Consider the following 17,868-nt stretch of genomic DNA (forward strand, 5'->3'; position numbering starts at 1 on the left):
GCAATGCTCGAATAATCTTGCTTATACTCTAAGTATATAAGCCTTGTTCTGCTATAAAATGAGTTTATTGAGTGCGTAAAAGTCCTCGTTCATCTATTCTCATCAATGTCTATTTATACGAGTTCGAAAGTCACGGGACTTTCGAGCCCTTACACAAATTTCGATTGTAAATTTAACATTGAAAAGAATGTGACCGGTTCACAAGTGTGACTTTGGATAGTGGCGACCCTTCTGGTGTCCGCAACCGTGTATATTACGAAGCCAAGAATGTCGACTGTTTGGCAGGTCAGCAAAGATCTTCAAAAGGCGATCCTCGATTGTTCAGAGAGATGCTTGTATATATCAATGAAATGGTAGGGCAGTTCAACTCATCGGCTTGCATTCGCCAGTGTCTCCAGCTAACATTCACCTCAGGGCAGCGGAATTACTTGATGGCATAGATTACGATAAACTCGAAGCAAGTAAAGATAGCAGCGACAATAATCAGCGTTACGAAGACTGTCGGCTTTTAGACTCTTCACTGACTGAATTGGAGAACAACAAATACCTATACGCTCGAGCCCTGTTCGAAGTACGACAGTTTGATAATGCGGCCTTTGTCCTAGCTCAGTTTACGGCACCAAAACTCAGATTTTTGAGACTGTATGCCAAATATCTTGTAAGTCAAATATTGGCATAGAACTTTGTGAAATGGAGCTGATGCCATAGCAAACCATTTAGGCTGGAGAAAAACGCAAAGAGGAACAGAGCCAAGATATAATGGGTTGGTACTTGACGATACAGAGAGTCTGTCCGTGCCATTGCTGACTCGTACACAACAGGACCTATGGATGATTCCTCAGCAGATAATACAGAGCTAACAGCTATATTTGACGAACTCGATCCGCTATATGAAAATAGAGAGTTGGATGCGTTTTGTTTATACTTGTAAGTAGCGACAGAATATTTGCCTTAGACTTTTTACAAGATATGAACGCCATGCTGAAATTTCTGCAGATATGGTGTGGTACTGAGGAAAAGAAAGGCGAACCAAAAAGCTACAGAAGTACTGTTAGAATCAGTTAAAGAATACCCCTATTTCTGGAGCGCCTGGATGGAGTTGGCAACCATGGTAGATACCCGAAAAATGGTATAACGAATGATATCGCTTGAAGAACCAACAGTGTAACACGCGTTTAATGACATTAGCGTTTTAGTTTCAAGACCTTCAAGCAGTACTTGATCAAACGTTTCCGAAACATATTATGAAAGACCTCTTTTTGGCGCATATGGCACTACAGCTACATCAACCTGCCGATCTCTTTCGATCACTTATGGAGCCCATATCTGCTTCTTTTCCACGTAGTACATATATAAAATCACAATGGGCAACGCTCAGATATGACTTACTGGGTAGGTCTTCTTTAGATATGAAAGGAAGTAAGACCAGCAATAACTAATCTGTTTACCAATTTGTAGAATATAATGAGGCGGAAGAACTATTTGATGAACTTCGGAATATGAATCCGTATCGTCTAGATGATATGGACATATTTTCTAATTTACTTTTCGTCAAGGATTCCAAAGAGAAATTGAGTGTTTTGGCTCATCAAAGTGAGCGGATTGACAAGTATCGGCCGGAAACATGTTGTATCATTGGTAAATATGCACAGCTTTAATTCGTACAGGGGCTCAAGGCACTGATTCCTTTTTAGCCAATTATTACAGTGTAAAGTCGGAGATTGCAAAGTCAATTGAATACTTTAAGAAGGCCCTGAAACTCAATCGGAATTACCACTTGGCGTGGACCCTCCTGGGTCATGACTATATGGAAATGAAAAATAGTAATGCTGCGATAGAATGTTACAGAAGAGCCATAAGTAAGAACTGCTTTTTATTGGAATTGCTCAAGAAAGAAAAGCTCACCTTGCCACACATAGACCTTAATCATAAAGACTTCCGTGCGTGGTATGGATTGGGACAAACATATGAAATTCTCAAGTTACCCTATTACGCAATTTACTACTATGAAAAATCTGCTGAATTACGGTAAGATGCCGATCCACTACACGGCCAGATTGCATTAGGGCTTCGGTACTAAAACATATATTGGTCAGACCGCACGATCCTCGCATGTGGGTTGCGCTTGGAAATTGCTTTGAATCATTAGACCGAGATAATCAAGCAAGGGATTGTTATAAACGAGCATCACTGTGCGAAAACGCTGACAAAGAGACAGCTTGGCTTAGACTAGCGCGAGTGTTTCAAAAAACTGGAAATTTGGATGCGGCAGCAACATATTATAAGCAAGTGTTGGAGCTGGACGAACAAGATAGGGTATGTCCCAGGGCTGATTTAATCTTGCTTTAATGAGGTGGGCTATGCTAACGAGGCTCAATCCCTGCAGCATCTAAATGAGAGTGAAGAAATTGGAGATGCGTTGCTTTTCCTTGCGAAATATGAAATGAATCGATTCCGGTATCGAGAAGCAAGCGACTACGCCAAGATTGCAGCCGATTTTCCTTATCCTGTAAGTGGGCGATCAATTTTAATTAGAATGAGAATTGAATTGAATTCAATTAACGTTTGCGTGAACAGTACAATGAGGAGGCCAAGGCACTTTTGGAAGAATTAAGAGCTCGAGGTAGGGCAAGTAATGGTTAATAATAAAATAAAACTTGTTACACACTGGCGTTGACCATGTTGGATGGCTTTTGATTGGGAGTACTGGACCCAATCCAATCCTATCCCCGATCACCAGAGAATCATTTTTATTGGCCATTTTCTGCCTTTGAACCGTCTTTCCAGATCTACTTGCATTCTACAAAAGTTCCTTTCTGTTTGAACCCCTCCCGTTCATTTTATCTCCATGTCAAGAGTGAGATCACCTCCAATATCTCCATCGACTGAGGATCCGGATCAGCACAGTCAATACTCTAGAACATACTCCACTTCATCATCATCACGAAACACTCATCATTCGAGATCACAATCCTTGGCGTCCTCCAATGGTAGACACAACAGCAGCTCAGTAAACTTGGAAGCCTCTGCACGTGTATTTTACCATGAGATAAAGGCTTACATTGCCTCCCTTTTGGCAAGAGGTATGTATCAATAATGATCCAATCATGGATAGAATAATGCAGTTCCTTGCACGCATTCGCCTCCTTTGTTCAAAGACATATGATTGCTCGGAGACGATGGAACGTGCGAAGAGTGACTACAGGCAAAGCATTATCCCCTATATACATTACATTATGAAATTTAGCAATGATTGGACGCAAACATATTTATTGTGCTAATATATTTATTCCTTATGCAGAGGCCGCAGAGGGAGTTAGCCCCCAAAGAGCTGGAGCGAGAGGCAAACTGACGAAATTATCCAACCAGCAATTTCATGAATTATCAATGGATGTTTATGACGAATTGATGCGTAGGAATGCGGATGACAGAATGTGTATGTATCTTTCGACAAAGTGTAGCTTGATGTTGGTCAATTGCTTGACATCTCTGTTTGCTCTCCTTAGTTCCCTTTTTACCTGTACGAGACGATTTCCATCCTAAGCGCAACCAAGCCCGCCAAAAATTGGCAACCCTTCCGAAAACTAGATTCAAAGATTTGGCAAGCGATGTGTTTTACGAAATAGATCACCGTTACCCGCATTTTCAAGACGAGGAGGTATGCAATTGCTATCTTCTGAATTGAATTACGATTTCATTATTCCTGAATGCATGATTCCTTAATTACTAGGCCGATGCAAGACCTCCATTACCCCCTATCCCACCTACTGCAAATGGGCATATGTCAAAAAATATATCAAACGCCATGGCTCAACCAAGTCAGTCAACGAACATTGTTCCGGTTATGGGCACTATGAACATCGAAGTCGTCGATGTCGGTTACAAGTATCAAGGCAATAGCCCTGCTAATTCGCCATACAACTCACCAAAACCCCAATATGCACGTAACGACAACGACATGAACTCATCGCCTGGTTCGCTCTCATCGCGAGGAGAATCTTTTTCGTCAAAAGATGGCAGATTGAACGGAATGTCAAACGGCGCTTCTGCGCCAAATAGCAGAAGTCCTGCTCCAACAAAGTGGGATAGTCCTCCCATGCCCAAGGCTCCCGTTGCTACATCTACCAATAACAACAATGGCGAATCCAACAACTTCCAGTCTTTAGATAGTCTTATGGCTGACCTTGGAAATATGGTGACTAAGGACCAAACAAAGCCCCCTTCTCAACGGGATGATATGGTGCGTATGAATCTACTTCGATCTTTGTAGTTCGGACGAACGAAATGAAGGAATATTAAATTGCTCTCATTATTAGAGCGTCAAGTCGGATTCAACCCGAAACTTTGATGCGCAAATGGACCAATTGAAAACAGATTATGAGTATAAGCTAAATGCTATGCGACAGCGTATAAAGGATCTTGAAATTGAAGCTACGGTACGTGTACAGAACATTTTGTAGAGCTCCATGGGGATATCTTATTGAGATTGTGACTTATTTCTTATATAGGAACGTGAAGAAACGCATAAAAAGGAACTGAAAGTAGCAAGAGAGAAAGAAGCTCCAAAGGTAGGTCAATGGGAGCCTATCCAGGAGTTAATACATCTAGGGATTTTGTTTAGTGACCTAGTATTTTTTCAGGAGCGCAATTCGCAATTCGGCCATCTTCAGGAACAATATGATGAGCTTGAAGATAAATACAAGCAGATGGAGGAGGATTATCAGCATCAACAGGAGGTAGGTCATTCCCAAAAGTTTTGAGATCTTTGACTGTCATGCAAGGTAGCCCTGTCAACTAACTGTCTTTGATTCAACTAATACAGGTCGTTAACGACGTCCGCCGAGAAGTGACCAATTTGTTAGAGGAACTCAAGGATTTGAGCCGGAAAAATGATGAAATGACCATAGAGAAAGAGCAGGCTCTGGATAAACTCTCTGCGGTTGAAAAAGAAGTAAGCATGCACTTCGATCGCCGATGAACGCGTGCCCCTTTGACCCTAATGCTTATCCTATTTTGTGTCCTCTCCCGGTAGTCAAAAGAATGGCAACGAAAGTTCGAAAAAGCAAAGACAGAATTGCGCAATTTGAAAGGTAGGAAGCAGTCAGAGTCGAAAAATGAAGCATGATCGTCGGTATTAACTTTTCTTGCATTTTAGCCACCTCATCCTTTGTACGTCAACCGCCGAAGTTAGAGGTTCTTGGAGACGATTTGTTGCGACCAACTGAAGATGGTGCTATTAGCCAGGATAATGTCATCAACTATCAAGTTGCTGTAGATGATCTTCTCAGAAGTGGCAGGTGAGCTAAACGATTTGATAGCGTCCGCGTTATTGAGCAAAGAAACTATTGGAGATTAATCTTTCGATATTAGATCTGAAAAGCCATCCAGCGTACTGATAGCTATGAAGGCGGTGGTAGTTTCTTGTAAAGCTATCACTGAGGATGTAGAGACATATGAAAACGACGAGACCAAAGATATCGACGCTGACAAGAAGGACCGTCTCTATGCTATGAAATCACAATTCTCTAAGGGATTGAGCAACCTGATGGCAGCAGCAAAGACTCATGCGAACGGCATGGGAATCAGCCCTGTCAGCCTTTTGGATGCCGCTGCTACTCATCTGACGTCCACCGTCGTAGAGCTGATTAAACTGTTTGGTATGCGCAATGGAACAGGATCTGATCGCGATAGTGTTCAACCTGAGGAAAGTGCTAAACAAGCTAGCTCACCGCCTGGTAGCATTCTACGAAAGACCGAGCCGTATAATAGCTACAAGCCTGTTAACTCTAGGCAAGAAAACGGAGATCTTCCCCGTGGTCTTCACCCTGATGATCTAGCTGTAAGTGTCATCTTCACTGGTCAATGTGATTGAGAACGTTACTAACTCTTCTGTCGTTGATAGGCATATTTGAAGCGTCAAACAGACCAGGTAGTCCAGACTATTCAACAACTATTGGCAGCCTTGCGCACGCCATCTCGATGTGAAGAAGTCGCTCCTATCATTACCAGCATTGTGAATATTGTGGGCAACGTTTCGACCGTGTGCAAGTCCTCTTTCAACACTCCCGCTGGATCCCAATTCAGGAAGGACGGCGAAGTGATTTTGCAGGATTTGCAAAGCACACGTAGCAAACTTGTGTCTTTGAGAGACGGTCATTTTACGAAGAACCCATTGGATGCTCCAGCAAATGCAAAGAAAGATTTGGCGAAGGAGTCGTACGAAGTGGCAAAGTTCACCCGAGAGCTTTTGGGCATTTTGTAACGTCCATTCATCTTATTTACATAGCTCTCTATACACTGCGCGTCTTCAACGTGTATAAAGCCTGAATTGTATCATATATTTCTTACTCATATACATACTGGTTATCACTGGAAAGCAGAATGACAAATGTTTCGTTTTCGGTATGGTGGGGTGTGCTGGAATTAATGAATGGTGACCGAAAAAAAGCAGTCAAAACCGCGGTCAAAAATGTACAGCTAACCTGTACGTTGGGTTACTCAAGGTTATGGAACCATACGAAGATCAAGTGCCCGAAGGCGATCTGGCGGAAGAAGAATACTATGACGAAGAAGAATATGATGAATATGAAGATTACGATGCGCCCCAGGTTGGAGATGCCATCATGATTGCAGGAGAGGTACGAAGCGAACTGTAGAGGAACATTCCAGTGCTGTATCCAACTAAATAGTCATTGATCTTGATCTGTCCATACAGGACGGCGATGCTTGGGACGATACAGCTCTGATAGAAGCTTGGGATGAAGCTGTCAAAGAATACCAGACGTATCACAGTACCACCGCCGCAGATGATCCACCCTTCAGCAAAAAGGCGGCGACAAAACCTGCCAAAGTAGTAGCAACACCACAGCAACAAACTTTGTAAGTCATTTTTCCCGACAGATAAATATGTCACGACACAAAGTTTATGGAGGAGCTAACTCGTTTGTATTCCATAGCAAAAAAAGACCCGCGCCTATACCATCAGATTCACAGGTACAAGCATCGACACGCGAAACCCCGAGCCATCAAGTGTCACTAACATTTCGCTTTGCTATTTATCTAGATGAACCCCTCAGCACACAGCAACCACGCCAAACGCGTTAAAAAAACACCATCACAGTCAACTTCTGCATTAGACCAAGAAAGTCGATCAAGTACGCGCAACGATACAACACCAGTTCGAACGGATGAAGGGGAAGCAGACGCCAATGCGTCTGGGTACCAGTATCCAAACTATTGGCCACAACAACCTTATGACAGTAACGCAAGTTCGGCACCACCACCGCCCCCAATGTCACATCCGAGCACCAATGCGCCAGGCGAAGATGAAGCACTTTCCAATCTGATGATGGCATGGTACTATAGCGGATATTATACTGGATACTACCAAGCTATGAGAAAACGATGATAATCATTTTAGATCATGTACTATAAAATTTTAGTTCCCAGTAAACATAATCCTCATTCATACCGATTCATGGGACTGTGTTCTTAGAATACAAGAAGGTAAAATTCCCGTTGAGTTACAAACATGTAGAAGACGTGTGAATGTACAACAATGCTGGATCAGTGTCCACGCAATTAAGTTTCAAACTAAAACTCACGACTGTAGTTCACGGCATGATTATGATGCTGCCACACTCGTATGAAAGTGCCAGCTGATAGTTTCTTTATCTATGACATCTACTGGATAAAGAGAAATATGTACAATGGAGGTCTATTCTCCGCGAATGGAGCTAGAACTACTGAAAATTTTCACACACTTAAAAAAAATTAGAAAATAAACGAAAACTACATAGATTTCAGTAATTTGCATCCAAGTCAGATACGATTCATAGGATGTCTTGCTCGATCGAACATCGGTGCAAAGTTCGTTGGTTTAGAGAGTATGCAATTGATGTGCATAGAATTGTGTCACAATTGCAATTGCCATCTTGGTTGCAGTCGTCTTATCACTACTAAGAGTATCACTCTTGTCAAATAAATTGGCCGCTTGTTGAGCAGCACATGCTTGTAAGTCGCGCTGAATAGATTCTGAATGCTCGATTATTACCGAAGGATTCATGTTGGCTATATCCAACTTCCATTGAGTCAGAGCAAAATGCGCGGCAGCCATGGCTATGGTCCTGTTGCTAATGTAATCCAGGGAACACAAGATATCAGTGATAACTGCATTCAGCTAAAAATTCCCCCAAAAATATTTACCTTAAGTGTGGGTCATTTTCCAAATATGCTCGGTGGTGGCACTCTTTCAAAGCTTCCATAGACATATCCGAGGAATGACTGCCAATAGATGACTGAGAACATCTCCTACATTCACTCATATCGTTATCCGCAAGATCTGGGTATTTTATGCAACCCCTTTGAGAAGTTGAGTCAAGTATTGCGGTATCCGTATCAGCGTCAATAAATTCCCATTGCTGGTTGACGTTGTCAAATGTTTTGACTGGATACAACACCAACTTAGCACCGTCCTCCGAACCCACTGCATGGATATCAAGGTCAATGACCCATTCCTCGTTGCTGAGAGAGTAAATGAAGTAACCAGATTGTTCCCTGTTATATTCGTCCATGGCAGTTCGAACCGCCCATTGTTGGTTTATAGCATCTTCTTGCGGCTTGGCATGGTATAAGCATATTTCTGTATCTTCAATCAATCGCAATCGCCCTGAAAACAGTTCAAGAACAATCAGTACCAAGGAAAAGAAAGGTTATAACCCATTCATTTTACATGCACCATACCTTTTCTTATATCCAGAACAAGGCCAGTTTTCTTGTTTTCCAGAAAGCTGCCTTTCCATCGCCAGTACTCAGCATCGACATGGTGAGGGGTTGGATAAACATAAACCTGCGAACGAAGGAAGTCGCTGGATCGAGATCGATGGCAGGAAATGATACTGCCATCCATAACGGATTTTATCATAAACCATCGTTTAGTTGGAGTCATAATTGACTGTATTAGTCTAGTGAAGTAGATGTAGAAGAGAAAGATGTGGTTTGCGGCCCATGACCCCGCAATTCTATGATCATTGATTCACGGAGTCCCAAACTTAAAAGCTAAATGGCGGAAGCTCAAAGATGATCACTTTGTCCAACTCTCACACGCTGCTTTCGATTGTGAGCTTGTTTCGTTGTTCATTTCACGAGTTCAATATTTGTATCCACTCCATACATATAAAAGGGCTCTTTTTAAAAAAAACTCTTACAACAACATACAGCAGCAGTACAATGTGGGCCTAATTGAACTGCAAACTCCGTCAAACCAACATCATCAGTTTCACCAAAGTTAGATCAAAGCAATGAACCGTCAAAATACTTGTCTCGGAAAAAATAAATCCGATTGGTAGTCTGCCATATCAACGCACGATGTAGTCATTGCAACACCATTGGTTTTATCTTATTCGACAGATTACTGAGCAGAACTGGGGCTGAGTCCTTTATGGGAAGCAAACCAGTTCACATTGTTTTACACAAGGTGCTCTGCACTGCATGTATTCTGAGTAATATGTCCTTACGTTATATGAAATCATATCTAAAAATGACTAAGAATATCTTCAGCCTTGCTAATGAAGGAGTGAGGGATATGAGTGGACAGGTTGCGGCAATACCTGTGACGTTACTTGCATCATGGAAATTTTGGGGGGAAGTCCATCGACAAACTTCTGACCTGCCAATTCTTTCCTTTTACCTTCCCAACCAACCTTGTCATCAAATGGAACAAAAAGACTCTGTTGATCAGCCAGCGACATGCGTAGGCGGATGCGGTTTTTACGGTAACAAGATATACAACGGAATGTGTTCGAAATGCTTTAAAGAATCTCAAGCGCAGCTTAAGAAAGGCAAGTTGTTACATCGCATAGATGAAAGCCACTGTTAGATCAAGCAGCTCAGCATTGAGTGCCTATGATACATCAGATATCGAAGACTTCTTGTACCTCACTATTGTCTCAATGCTGACATGATAATCTCTTTAGATGAGAATACCCCATCGCCTGTTGTAGCGGTTGCCGAGTCTAGCTCCACTACTGCACATAGCCCAGCAGCAAGTGCAACCACAACAGAAGAAGCACAGCACGAAAAGTCCGTGGATACCAAATTACCTTCCACTTATATATTACCAACCTCTCCACGACCAGAAACGATACGAGATACTCCTATTGAATCATCCTCAACGCCTCCACCAGCTGTCAGCAGTCCACACCGCCAAACATCCCCGGGTCAATTTGAGCCCCAAAGTTCTTCTGCACCGATATCAGCGGCTTCAACACCTACCTCAGATGCATCTCCATCAAACAATGAAAAACCTGTTCAATTGAACAAGGGACGCTGCTTTAGTTGCAGAGTAAAGGTAATTTTTTAGCTTCTTATAAAAACGAGCTTTGTAGCAGACCTAACCAACCCCCTATAGATACCACTGGCCAAACAAACTGTAAACAAATGCCGATGCAACTACACATTCTGCGATTCACATCGCTACCCTGACCGACACGACTGCGACTTTGATTATGCAAAACTTGGGCGAGGTATGGAAATTTTGTTTTAGGCATAAGCGCTGTTTGGTTTCACCTTTTTCTGACCCACATCTCTAGATTTATTGGCGAAGAACAATCCAAAGCTCAATCAGCGACCGAAAGGAGGCAGAACATTTCAGAGAATCGATAGCCTGTGAATCCTGCAGGCAGGACCTCATCTTTTTTCTTTCTCGTTTCCTATCATTGGCTTCCCCAGCGTATTGCCGATATTCGCATAATAAAGGCATACCCCCTACCAACTTTTTCTTCCAAAAACCCAGAACACAGTTGAATTACAGTATATGAACCCATTTATATGAACCAATTCACTTTACACTCTATCCACATGTTTATTCATAACATATGATGTCCACCAACTTGCTTGAAATGTGAGGTCCCTTATGACAGCATGAGGTGAAGTATAGCTTGAGCTGCTGCTTAGTTCACCTTCAGTTGAAACCATCTTTTGGCGATTTTCGCGTGACCAATTCTGTCTGGTACCTATCAACCGATGAAAATTATAGTGCGTTGAAATACCTTGAAACAGACCACACAGCTGATGGCCAACAGATGTCTGAGATTTGGCAGGTGTCTTAATATTCGTCATATCGGTCGATATGCCATCCTTGGAGTCTCCTGTGAGACGTCAACGGTTAAATGTTCCGTACTTCAGAAATATCCAGTGTGTTAAACCGAAATGTAGACGTAGCCTGGAACAAACGAAAATAAGTAACTGTTGGATAGTTTGGTCTAATAGCGCATTTTACACCAAGGCGGTCCGTTTGTTGCCTAGGCTCGAATCTAGCCTATCATGAATATGTATTTCCAATATGCTTCATGACGTTGATCCATATACCGTAGAGCTGCCCCCCTAGTGCCCTGGTTTAATAATACAAGCAACTGAAAAGATGCTCTGGGCAGGGAACCTGTTACTATGATTTTATTCACAGATCTTTGTTTCGATGAAATCTAAGCTTGTGTGATAGTGCCACGATCGAATGTTTGGGAGGGAGAGCAAATCGCTCTGGGTTTTTTTAAATCCGCAATGTATGGCTGATATCATCGTCCACATGGTACTGTTTTTCTCTCCCCAATCAGTAAAGCAAAAGTAGAAGAGCTTTATATTTTGTATGCACAGCACAAGCGATATGCAATGCGTTTACGCCACTAGCGGTTGATGAACAGTGTTAACGAGCCTATCAACAGCATCACATATTCATTGTTGCGCGGTAATAGCTTTCAGTAACGTACGCAGACACATCCGGGGCAAGGATTTCAAATTCCGATCCATGCATCTCAGCCTTACTTTTACCAATATTGGGGTTATACCAGACCTTCTCTTTCTCTTTCTTTTCTACTACCAACCCGATGTTGCAAAGTATTGATTGGAACGATAAATCGATCAAAGCGGTTTCAATTACCGCCGCTACTGCGTTGTCTACTTACGTTCTTTACTCTGTACTTTGGCCCAAAAACCCGTTCGCTGACCTCCCAAAAACCAAATACAGCTCTGTTCGCTCATTCACTTACGACCCAGCTAAGCGAGATGTAGATATAGAAGAGGAATATCCAAAATTCGAGAGAAGCTCCTATATTGGAAAGCCATCTATTGTTGTCAACGATATCGACCTTTCACACCATGTCCTTGCACGTCAAGATCGGTACAAACAGGGGCATTTGTTTGGTCGTTCGTTGATGTTTTCTTACACCCATCAACTTTTGTTCGGAGGTAGTACATCAGTTGCATTGCTTACTTTATGGTGTTGCTTAAGTCCGGTTACTCATGAGTTTTTCTTTTATTACACTCATCTGACGTAGGCGTCAATATCGCGAACTCAAACGGCCACGACTGGAAAATCCGACGAGACGTACTGGTACCTCTCTTTCAAGGTCGTGTCATGGTTCCCGACCTTTTGCCTTTCATCGTACGCCGATCTCAACAATTAGTAGAGGAAATTAAAACTCACAAAGGCAAACCAATTGACATTGACGAACGTTACGCCACACTCACAGCAGATGTGATTTGTGAATATCTTTTCGCACAAAGTCCAGGACCAGGCGAGGTCAAATTCGATAATTTTATCAACCCTGCCCAAGCTTTAGCACAGCTCAAGCTGGCGAATTTATATGCAATGTTTGGATTTAAATCATCTGCGACCCGTGAAATCGAACAAAACTGTGCATTTATTCGAAAAATGATTCACAAAATAAAGCGTGGAGAGAAACTACGCGAGAATGGACCCCTTACCTTAGCTGAAAAGCTGCTGCAATTCGAACAATATCAAGGACCCGAAGGAGAAGAGCGCCTCATATTGGAGTTGCTTATTGTGTTCTTTGCTGGTCATGACACCACTGCTCACTCTATGACGATGCTTACCTATACACTGGCGAAAGAACCAGAATGCCAAAAAAAGATTCGAGAGGAAGCAAACGAACTCATACCTGATGATGACAGCCTGACTGCCGCCAACCTAGGCAAGCTGAAATATACATCTGCCGCTATAAAAGAGAACCTCAGGTTACACCCTGTTATTCCTGAGGTGGCGATAGAATGCCATGAAGACAACACATTGGGTCAATGCCATATCCCTGCTGGGTCTACAGTGTAAGCAAGTTTTTATATGCCACCCTTTCGCTTATTTGTACCGCGTAACTCACACTCAAGTGCCCTATAGAATATTGCCAGTAGTGCGTTTGCACAGAGATCCCACCGTTTTCAAGAAACCGCTTTCATTTGAACCGGAAAGATGGCTTCAAGAAGACCTTGATCTTCATTCTGATTTGGAAGCAGTTGGTAGCGGTAAATCCCAGCTTAGCAAGGCATTTTTCACATTCTCTCAGGGTACACACAGTTGCCTGGGCATGAATTTAGCCTATCTTGAGCTTCGTGTGGTGACTGCTCTACTCGCACAGAACTTTGACATACAATACCACGGACCTGTACCAGAAATATGTAATGCTCTATTAAGACTGACCGAGGTTCCTCTCATGGAATTCCATGAACTTAAGAGAGATTAGATTGCAAGTTAATGCTATATAGTTAAATTATGAATAAAATGAGATATGTACTACTTCTATTGTTTGATGGTAAGGCTCTGCAGTGTCTTATTTCTGAAGTTAATGACTGAGTGTACCATCAAGTTACTATGAATAGAAAAACAATTGGTATTGAGTTCATTGACATTTTTTGGCTCTAATTCTGATTTCTATGGAATCTTCTAAACGGCCATTATCGCTTCCATGGCTATCTAACTGTTAAGATTATTAGATGCACCATATGCAAAGTTGCCGCCGTAAGATCCATACAGTCGCAGGGCCCTAGTGCATTTGTTGCCAACGTCTTCCGTTATACTGCAAGTTTTTGGTGTAACAGGCTAGAAGGTTAAAAGGCAGTGAAGGAAATGTGAGACAAAATACCAAAAAAAAAAAATTACCCTGCCAAATGCTGACTTAGTCTTCCTCATGCTGGCCGGATCCCATTCAAATGAGCCTTTCATCAAGGCCGCTTCCATAACTGTTGCCACCCTTCTGTCGGGGTACGCTCTGTATCGCCTTCTAGCTCCCAAAAGCACTTTTGACCACTTGCCAAATTCGACGTTTGTTGCGCCGCATTCCTATATATATGACCACAAGCAACGCGAGCAAGACATCTACGAGGAATATCCGCCGTTTGAGACAGTCATGATTGCAGGATCAAAGGCGTTACTTGTTAATGATCCCGAGTACGCCCATCAGGCACTACTACGACAGGATAGATATAAGCCGGGACATCTCTATGGACGGTCGCCACTCATTTCATCTTTCCATAGTGTTTTGATCGGAGGTAGTTAAGGAAGAAGAACAGAAAAAGAGACAGTCTCTAAGAGAAAAGTTACTAAATGACGGATTTATCCTTTAGGTGCTAATATTGCAAACGCTGCCGGAGAAGACTGGAAGCACCGAAGAGATGTGCTTGTGCCTCATTTTCAAGGTCGCGTTCTGATCCCGGAACTTTTCCCTTTCATTTTGAGATCTACAATAGACTTGGTTGAGGAAATAAGAACTCATGACGGTAAAGCAATTGACATGGATGAACGATTTGTGACACTGACAGCCGATATCATATGTGAATATATTTTTGGTGGAGTTCCTGATGATGGCCATCTCGTATTTGATAACTTCAGTAGGCCAGCGGCTGCCATTGCCACCATCAAATTGAAGCATATTCTAAAATTATTCGGCATCAAAGGGAAATCTTTGCTTGAAATCGAACGAAATTCAGAGATCATTCGCGGTGTTATCCGTGGCGTGAAGCGCGGGGATCGCAAAAGACGTAATGGTTCACCTACGTTGGTAGAAGAAATGTTAAAGCTAGAAGAATTTCAAGGTCCTTCAGGAGAAGAACGTCTGGTGCACGAGCTACTCATTATGATCATGGCAGGACACGATACCACCGCTCATTCTCTCACTATGATCGTCTATGTCCTCGCCCTCCATCCCGAGTGCCAACAAAAGATCAGAGAAGAAGTGAATGCCATCATTTTTGACGATCAGGGTATTACTGCCAGTGACATGGGGAAATTGAAATACACGTCTGCCGCTATTAGAGAGAGTATGCGTTTGCATCCAGTCCTCTCTTCTCTTTTATTACATGCCTACGAGGATACTTCTCTCGGTAATATTCAAATTCCAAAGGGATCAACTATGTAAGTGATTTGAAGCCGTATGTCTTGTAGTCGAACGTATCTAATCTAGACTGCTTTGCAGAGAGATTCCCCAAGTTCGCATTCAGAGGGATCCTGAAATATTCAAAAAGCCACTGGCCTTCAAGCCAGAACGCTGGTTACAGGAAGATTTAGAGCTTCAAGGAGATATCGAGAAGGTCCATGGTGGCAAATCTCAAATGGCCAATGCGTTCTTAGCCTTCTCTCAAGGAACCCATAGTTGCCTTGGTATGAACTTGGCTAATCTTGAGCTTCGTGTAGTCACAGCTCTCCTGGTCAAAAACTTTGATATTCGATATAATGGTCCTGTTCCCGAACAGAAAGGCTTCATCCTTAGAGCGAAGGATAGCCCCTTAATTGAAATGCATCCTCGTATGTCAGACTAAGCGCTACGTCCTACTTATTATCATAATTAAATATCAGTCGCTCGACACTTTAATCCGCGACGTTACTGGTTTAAAGTTATGGATAAGTTGTACTGCATATTATAATGATTGCAACATCCTCTATAGACTTGTCACACCTTTGATCGTACAAAGCAGATCGAAACGACTGGTTTCACCTCATGCGTAACAATGCTTTTATATAACTTTTTCTCAGACATTCACGAATGAGTGCCGATAACCGGAAGTCAAAGCACTGATATACTGTGGCCAACCTACGCCTTTGATCAGACTTTTTTGCGGCCAATGCGTTGCCATTTTGCCCATTGCTAAGGTTCTGTGTAACGTGCATGTACAAAGAGAAATGCACTATAGTTTGTTACATGGATCACGGAGGTACGACCAGAGTTCTTCGCTATGCTGAAAGACTTCGTGCAGCACGATAAAGCGATTCGGTTTGCGGCGGCATCCATTGCTGTAGCGGCTGCCTATATTGCCATATCAAGGGCAATGAGAAATCCGTTTCCAGGCGTTCCCAAGACAAATGCTAACCTTCTCGACATGCCGCTGTATGATCGCAAGAAGCGGGATGAAAAAGGTGAAATGTTACCGCCGTTGGAACAGTTGAACGCTTTGGGGACTACTCTGATTGTCGTCAATGACCCTAAGCTGGCTACCAGCGTACTGGTGGAAGGTCAGAACAAGTACCTATCGGGCCATAAAGTCGGGCGTTCACCCGTCATGGCAGATTTCCACTCCATGTTGATCGGAGGTGAGTGAAACACATTGTAATCGTAGGAAATGTGGATTTAGGTTGCTAATGATCGCTGCACGTATTGTCCTGCATACCTCATTAGGTGAAAATATTGGCAACGCAAGAGGAGAGGGCTGGAGGTGGCGTCGTGACGTGCTTGTTCCTCAATTTCAGCCGCGAAAGCTGGTTTCCCAGGTCCTGCCTTCAGTTATCCAAAAATCCAAGGACTTAATTGATCATGTCAAGGCGCATAATGGAAAACCAGTTGATATTGATAAATACTTTGTGGAATTAACGGGAAACGTTATTTGCGAGTATCTCTTTGGTGAAGTTCCTCAACCAGGGGAGGTCGTTTTTGATAATTTTCGAAGGACCGACGTGATTTTTCTGTCAGTCATGCTGCGGCCGATCTTTCAATTCTTTGGCTTGAAGGGACCCGGAGGGCGGGAAATCAACAACAATAGAAGATATGTTCAGCGCATGATGGATAAAATAAGAAATGGAAACGGTCAGCGGCCGGATGGATCCCTTCCGTTGATGGGGCAGCTCATGGGACTCAAGGTTTATCAGGGCAAACAAGGCGAAGAGCATCTCATCAACGACATGCTGCTTATGATTTTTGCTGGCCATGACACCACCGCTCATTCTTTAACCTATCTGGTCTATGGTCTCACACAGGAGCTCAGCGTGCAAAAAAAAATTCGAGAAGAGGTTACAGGACAATTGCCAGACCTTGATGCCGTCACGCCGTCCTCCCTTACAAAATTGACCTACACTTCGGCAGCCATCAAGGAAAATATGCGAATTCATCCACCTGTCACTGTTGCTATGCATGAAGCCTATGACGATGTAATGATTGACAAAACCTTGGTTCCCAAGGGCACTACCATGTAAGCCTATCTACCCAATTAAGCCGAACGCATGGGCCACCATCACAACCAATATAGCTAAAACACCCATTTTGAACATTTTGCATTGTTACAGAGTCATATCTACTGCACGCATCAATCAACATCCTGAAATATTCAAACAACCTATGGCATTTTTGCCGGAACGATGGTTAGACGAGGATGAAGATATGTTTAACGACCTCGACGCCAATGGCAAAGACAAAGGTCTGATGAACTCAACGTACTTGACATTTTCCAAAGGCACCCATCTGTGCCTGGGCATGAATCTTGCCTATCTTGAGATGCGCATCGTAATAGCCTATCTTGTCACACACTTTGATATCACTTATGATGGACCTATACCTAAGACAGTTGGCATGATCGTCGCTCCCGAAGATGAAATTCTATTCAATTTCCAGCCGATCAATGAATGAAACTATTAATTCACATACAGAGGACCACGAGCTTGCTTAGTCCATACATCCAACTTTTTTGCTTTAGTTTTTGCAGATATTGACTATATCTAGCACCAGTAAATTCACAGAATAAAGAATAAATGCTCGCTTCTAAGGAACAATGGTATTTTTTGGATTCAAATTACTGAGTTGAAACAATCGTACGATACAA

The 17,868-nt window shown here is 42.7% G+C and overlaps 8 protein-coding genes across 8 annotated transcripts; 7 read left to right on the forward strand and 1 right to left on the reverse strand.

The window, feature by feature from the left end:
- Positions 1-231: 231 nt before the first annotated feature.
- Positions 232-2,765, forward strand: K450DRAFT_232089 (uncharacterized protein). The gene is made up of 12 exons (XM_051587538.1): positions 232-353; positions 415-658; positions 721-763; positions 822-927; positions 997-1,129; positions 1,197-1,392; positions 1,459-1,638; positions 1,695-1,859; positions 1,920-2,028; positions 2,097-2,316; positions 2,387-2,509; positions 2,578-2,765. The coding sequence occupies exons 1-12, from the start codon at positions 268-270 to the stop codon at positions 2,641-2,643; spliced, it is 1,671 nt and encodes a 556-aa protein (XP_051446603.1). The 5' UTR covers positions 232-267; the 3' UTR covers positions 2,644-2,765.
- A 1-nt stretch (position 2,766) lies between these two features.
- K450DRAFT_232101 (uncharacterized protein) lies at positions 2,767-6,400 on the forward strand. Its single transcript, XM_051587539.1, has 12 exons — positions 2,767-3,083; positions 3,302-3,436; positions 3,507-3,658; positions 3,731-4,240; positions 4,317-4,436; positions 4,509-4,568; positions 4,641-4,736; positions 4,823-4,951; positions 5,033-5,090; positions 5,156-5,297; positions 5,371-5,839; positions 5,903-6,400. Exons 1-12 carry the CDS (start codon positions 2,849-2,851, stop codon positions 6,260-6,262), a joined length of 2,466 nt encoding a protein of 821 aa, XP_051446604.1. The 5' UTR covers positions 2,767-2,848; the 3' UTR covers positions 6,263-6,400.
- Position 6,401: 1 nt separating this feature from the next.
- K450DRAFT_232105 (uncharacterized protein) lies at positions 6,402-7,437 on the forward strand. The gene is made up of 4 exons (XM_051587540.1): positions 6,402-6,638; positions 6,716-6,879; positions 6,957-6,993; positions 7,064-7,437. The coding sequence occupies exons 1-4, from the start codon at positions 6,507-6,509 to the stop codon at positions 7,406-7,408; spliced, it is 678 nt and encodes a 225-aa protein (XP_051446605.1). The 5' UTR covers positions 6,402-6,506; the 3' UTR covers positions 7,409-7,437.
- Positions 7,438-7,879: 442 nt separating this feature from the next.
- On the reverse strand, positions 7,880-8,947 carry K450DRAFT_279038 (uncharacterized protein; the record flags this gene model as incomplete). Its single annotated transcript, XM_051593313.1, has 3 exons — positions 7,880-8,132; positions 8,206-8,668; positions 8,743-8,947. 3 exons carry the CDS (start codon positions 8,945-8,947, stop codon positions 7,880-7,882), a joined length of 921 nt encoding a protein of 306 aa, XP_051446606.1.
- Positions 8,948-9,680: 733 nt separating this feature from the next.
- K450DRAFT_232108 (uncharacterized protein) lies at positions 9,681-10,756 on the forward strand. Its single transcript, XM_051587541.1, has 4 exons — positions 9,681-9,839; positions 9,975-10,348; positions 10,409-10,523; positions 10,590-10,756. Exons 1-4 carry the CDS (start codon positions 9,713-9,715, stop codon positions 10,667-10,669), a joined length of 696 nt encoding a protein of 231 aa, XP_051446607.1. The 5' UTR covers positions 9,681-9,712; the 3' UTR covers positions 10,670-10,756.
- Positions 10,757-11,864: 1,108 nt separating this feature from the next.
- Positions 11,865-13,587, forward strand: K450DRAFT_279040 (uncharacterized protein). Its single transcript, XM_051593314.1, has 3 exons — positions 11,865-12,240; positions 12,330-13,116; positions 13,187-13,587. The coding sequence occupies exons 1-3, from the start codon at positions 11,880-11,882 to the stop codon at positions 13,527-13,529; spliced, it is 1,491 nt and encodes a 496-aa protein (XP_051446608.1). The 5' UTR covers positions 11,865-11,879; the 3' UTR covers positions 13,530-13,587.
- Positions 13,588-13,824: 237 nt separating this feature from the next.
- Positions 13,825-15,807, forward strand: K450DRAFT_232112 (uncharacterized protein). Its single transcript, XM_051587542.1, has 3 exons — positions 13,825-14,334; positions 14,410-15,196; positions 15,258-15,807. The coding sequence occupies exons 1-3, from the start codon at positions 13,974-13,976 to the stop codon at positions 15,598-15,600; spliced, it is 1,491 nt and encodes a 496-aa protein (XP_051446609.1). The 5' UTR covers positions 13,825-13,973; the 3' UTR covers positions 15,601-15,807.
- K450DRAFT_22102 (uncharacterized protein) lies at positions 15,808-17,820 on the forward strand. The gene is made up of 3 exons (XM_051585645.1): positions 15,808-16,369; positions 16,455-17,241; positions 17,336-17,820. Exons 1-3 carry the CDS (start codon positions 16,015-16,017, stop codon positions 17,673-17,675), a joined length of 1,482 nt encoding a protein of 493 aa, XP_051446610.1. The 5' UTR covers positions 15,808-16,014; the 3' UTR covers positions 17,676-17,820.
- Positions 17,821-17,868: the final 48 nt, after the last annotated feature.

This window comes from Umbelopsis ramanniana (genome assembly GCF_025399195.1).
Source record: "Umbelopsis ramanniana AG unplaced genomic scaffold K450scaffold_14, whole genome shotgun sequence".
Lineage (NCBI taxonomy): Eukaryota > Fungi > Mucoromycota > Umbelopsidomycetes > Umbelopsidales > Umbelopsidaceae > Umbelopsis > Umbelopsis ramanniana.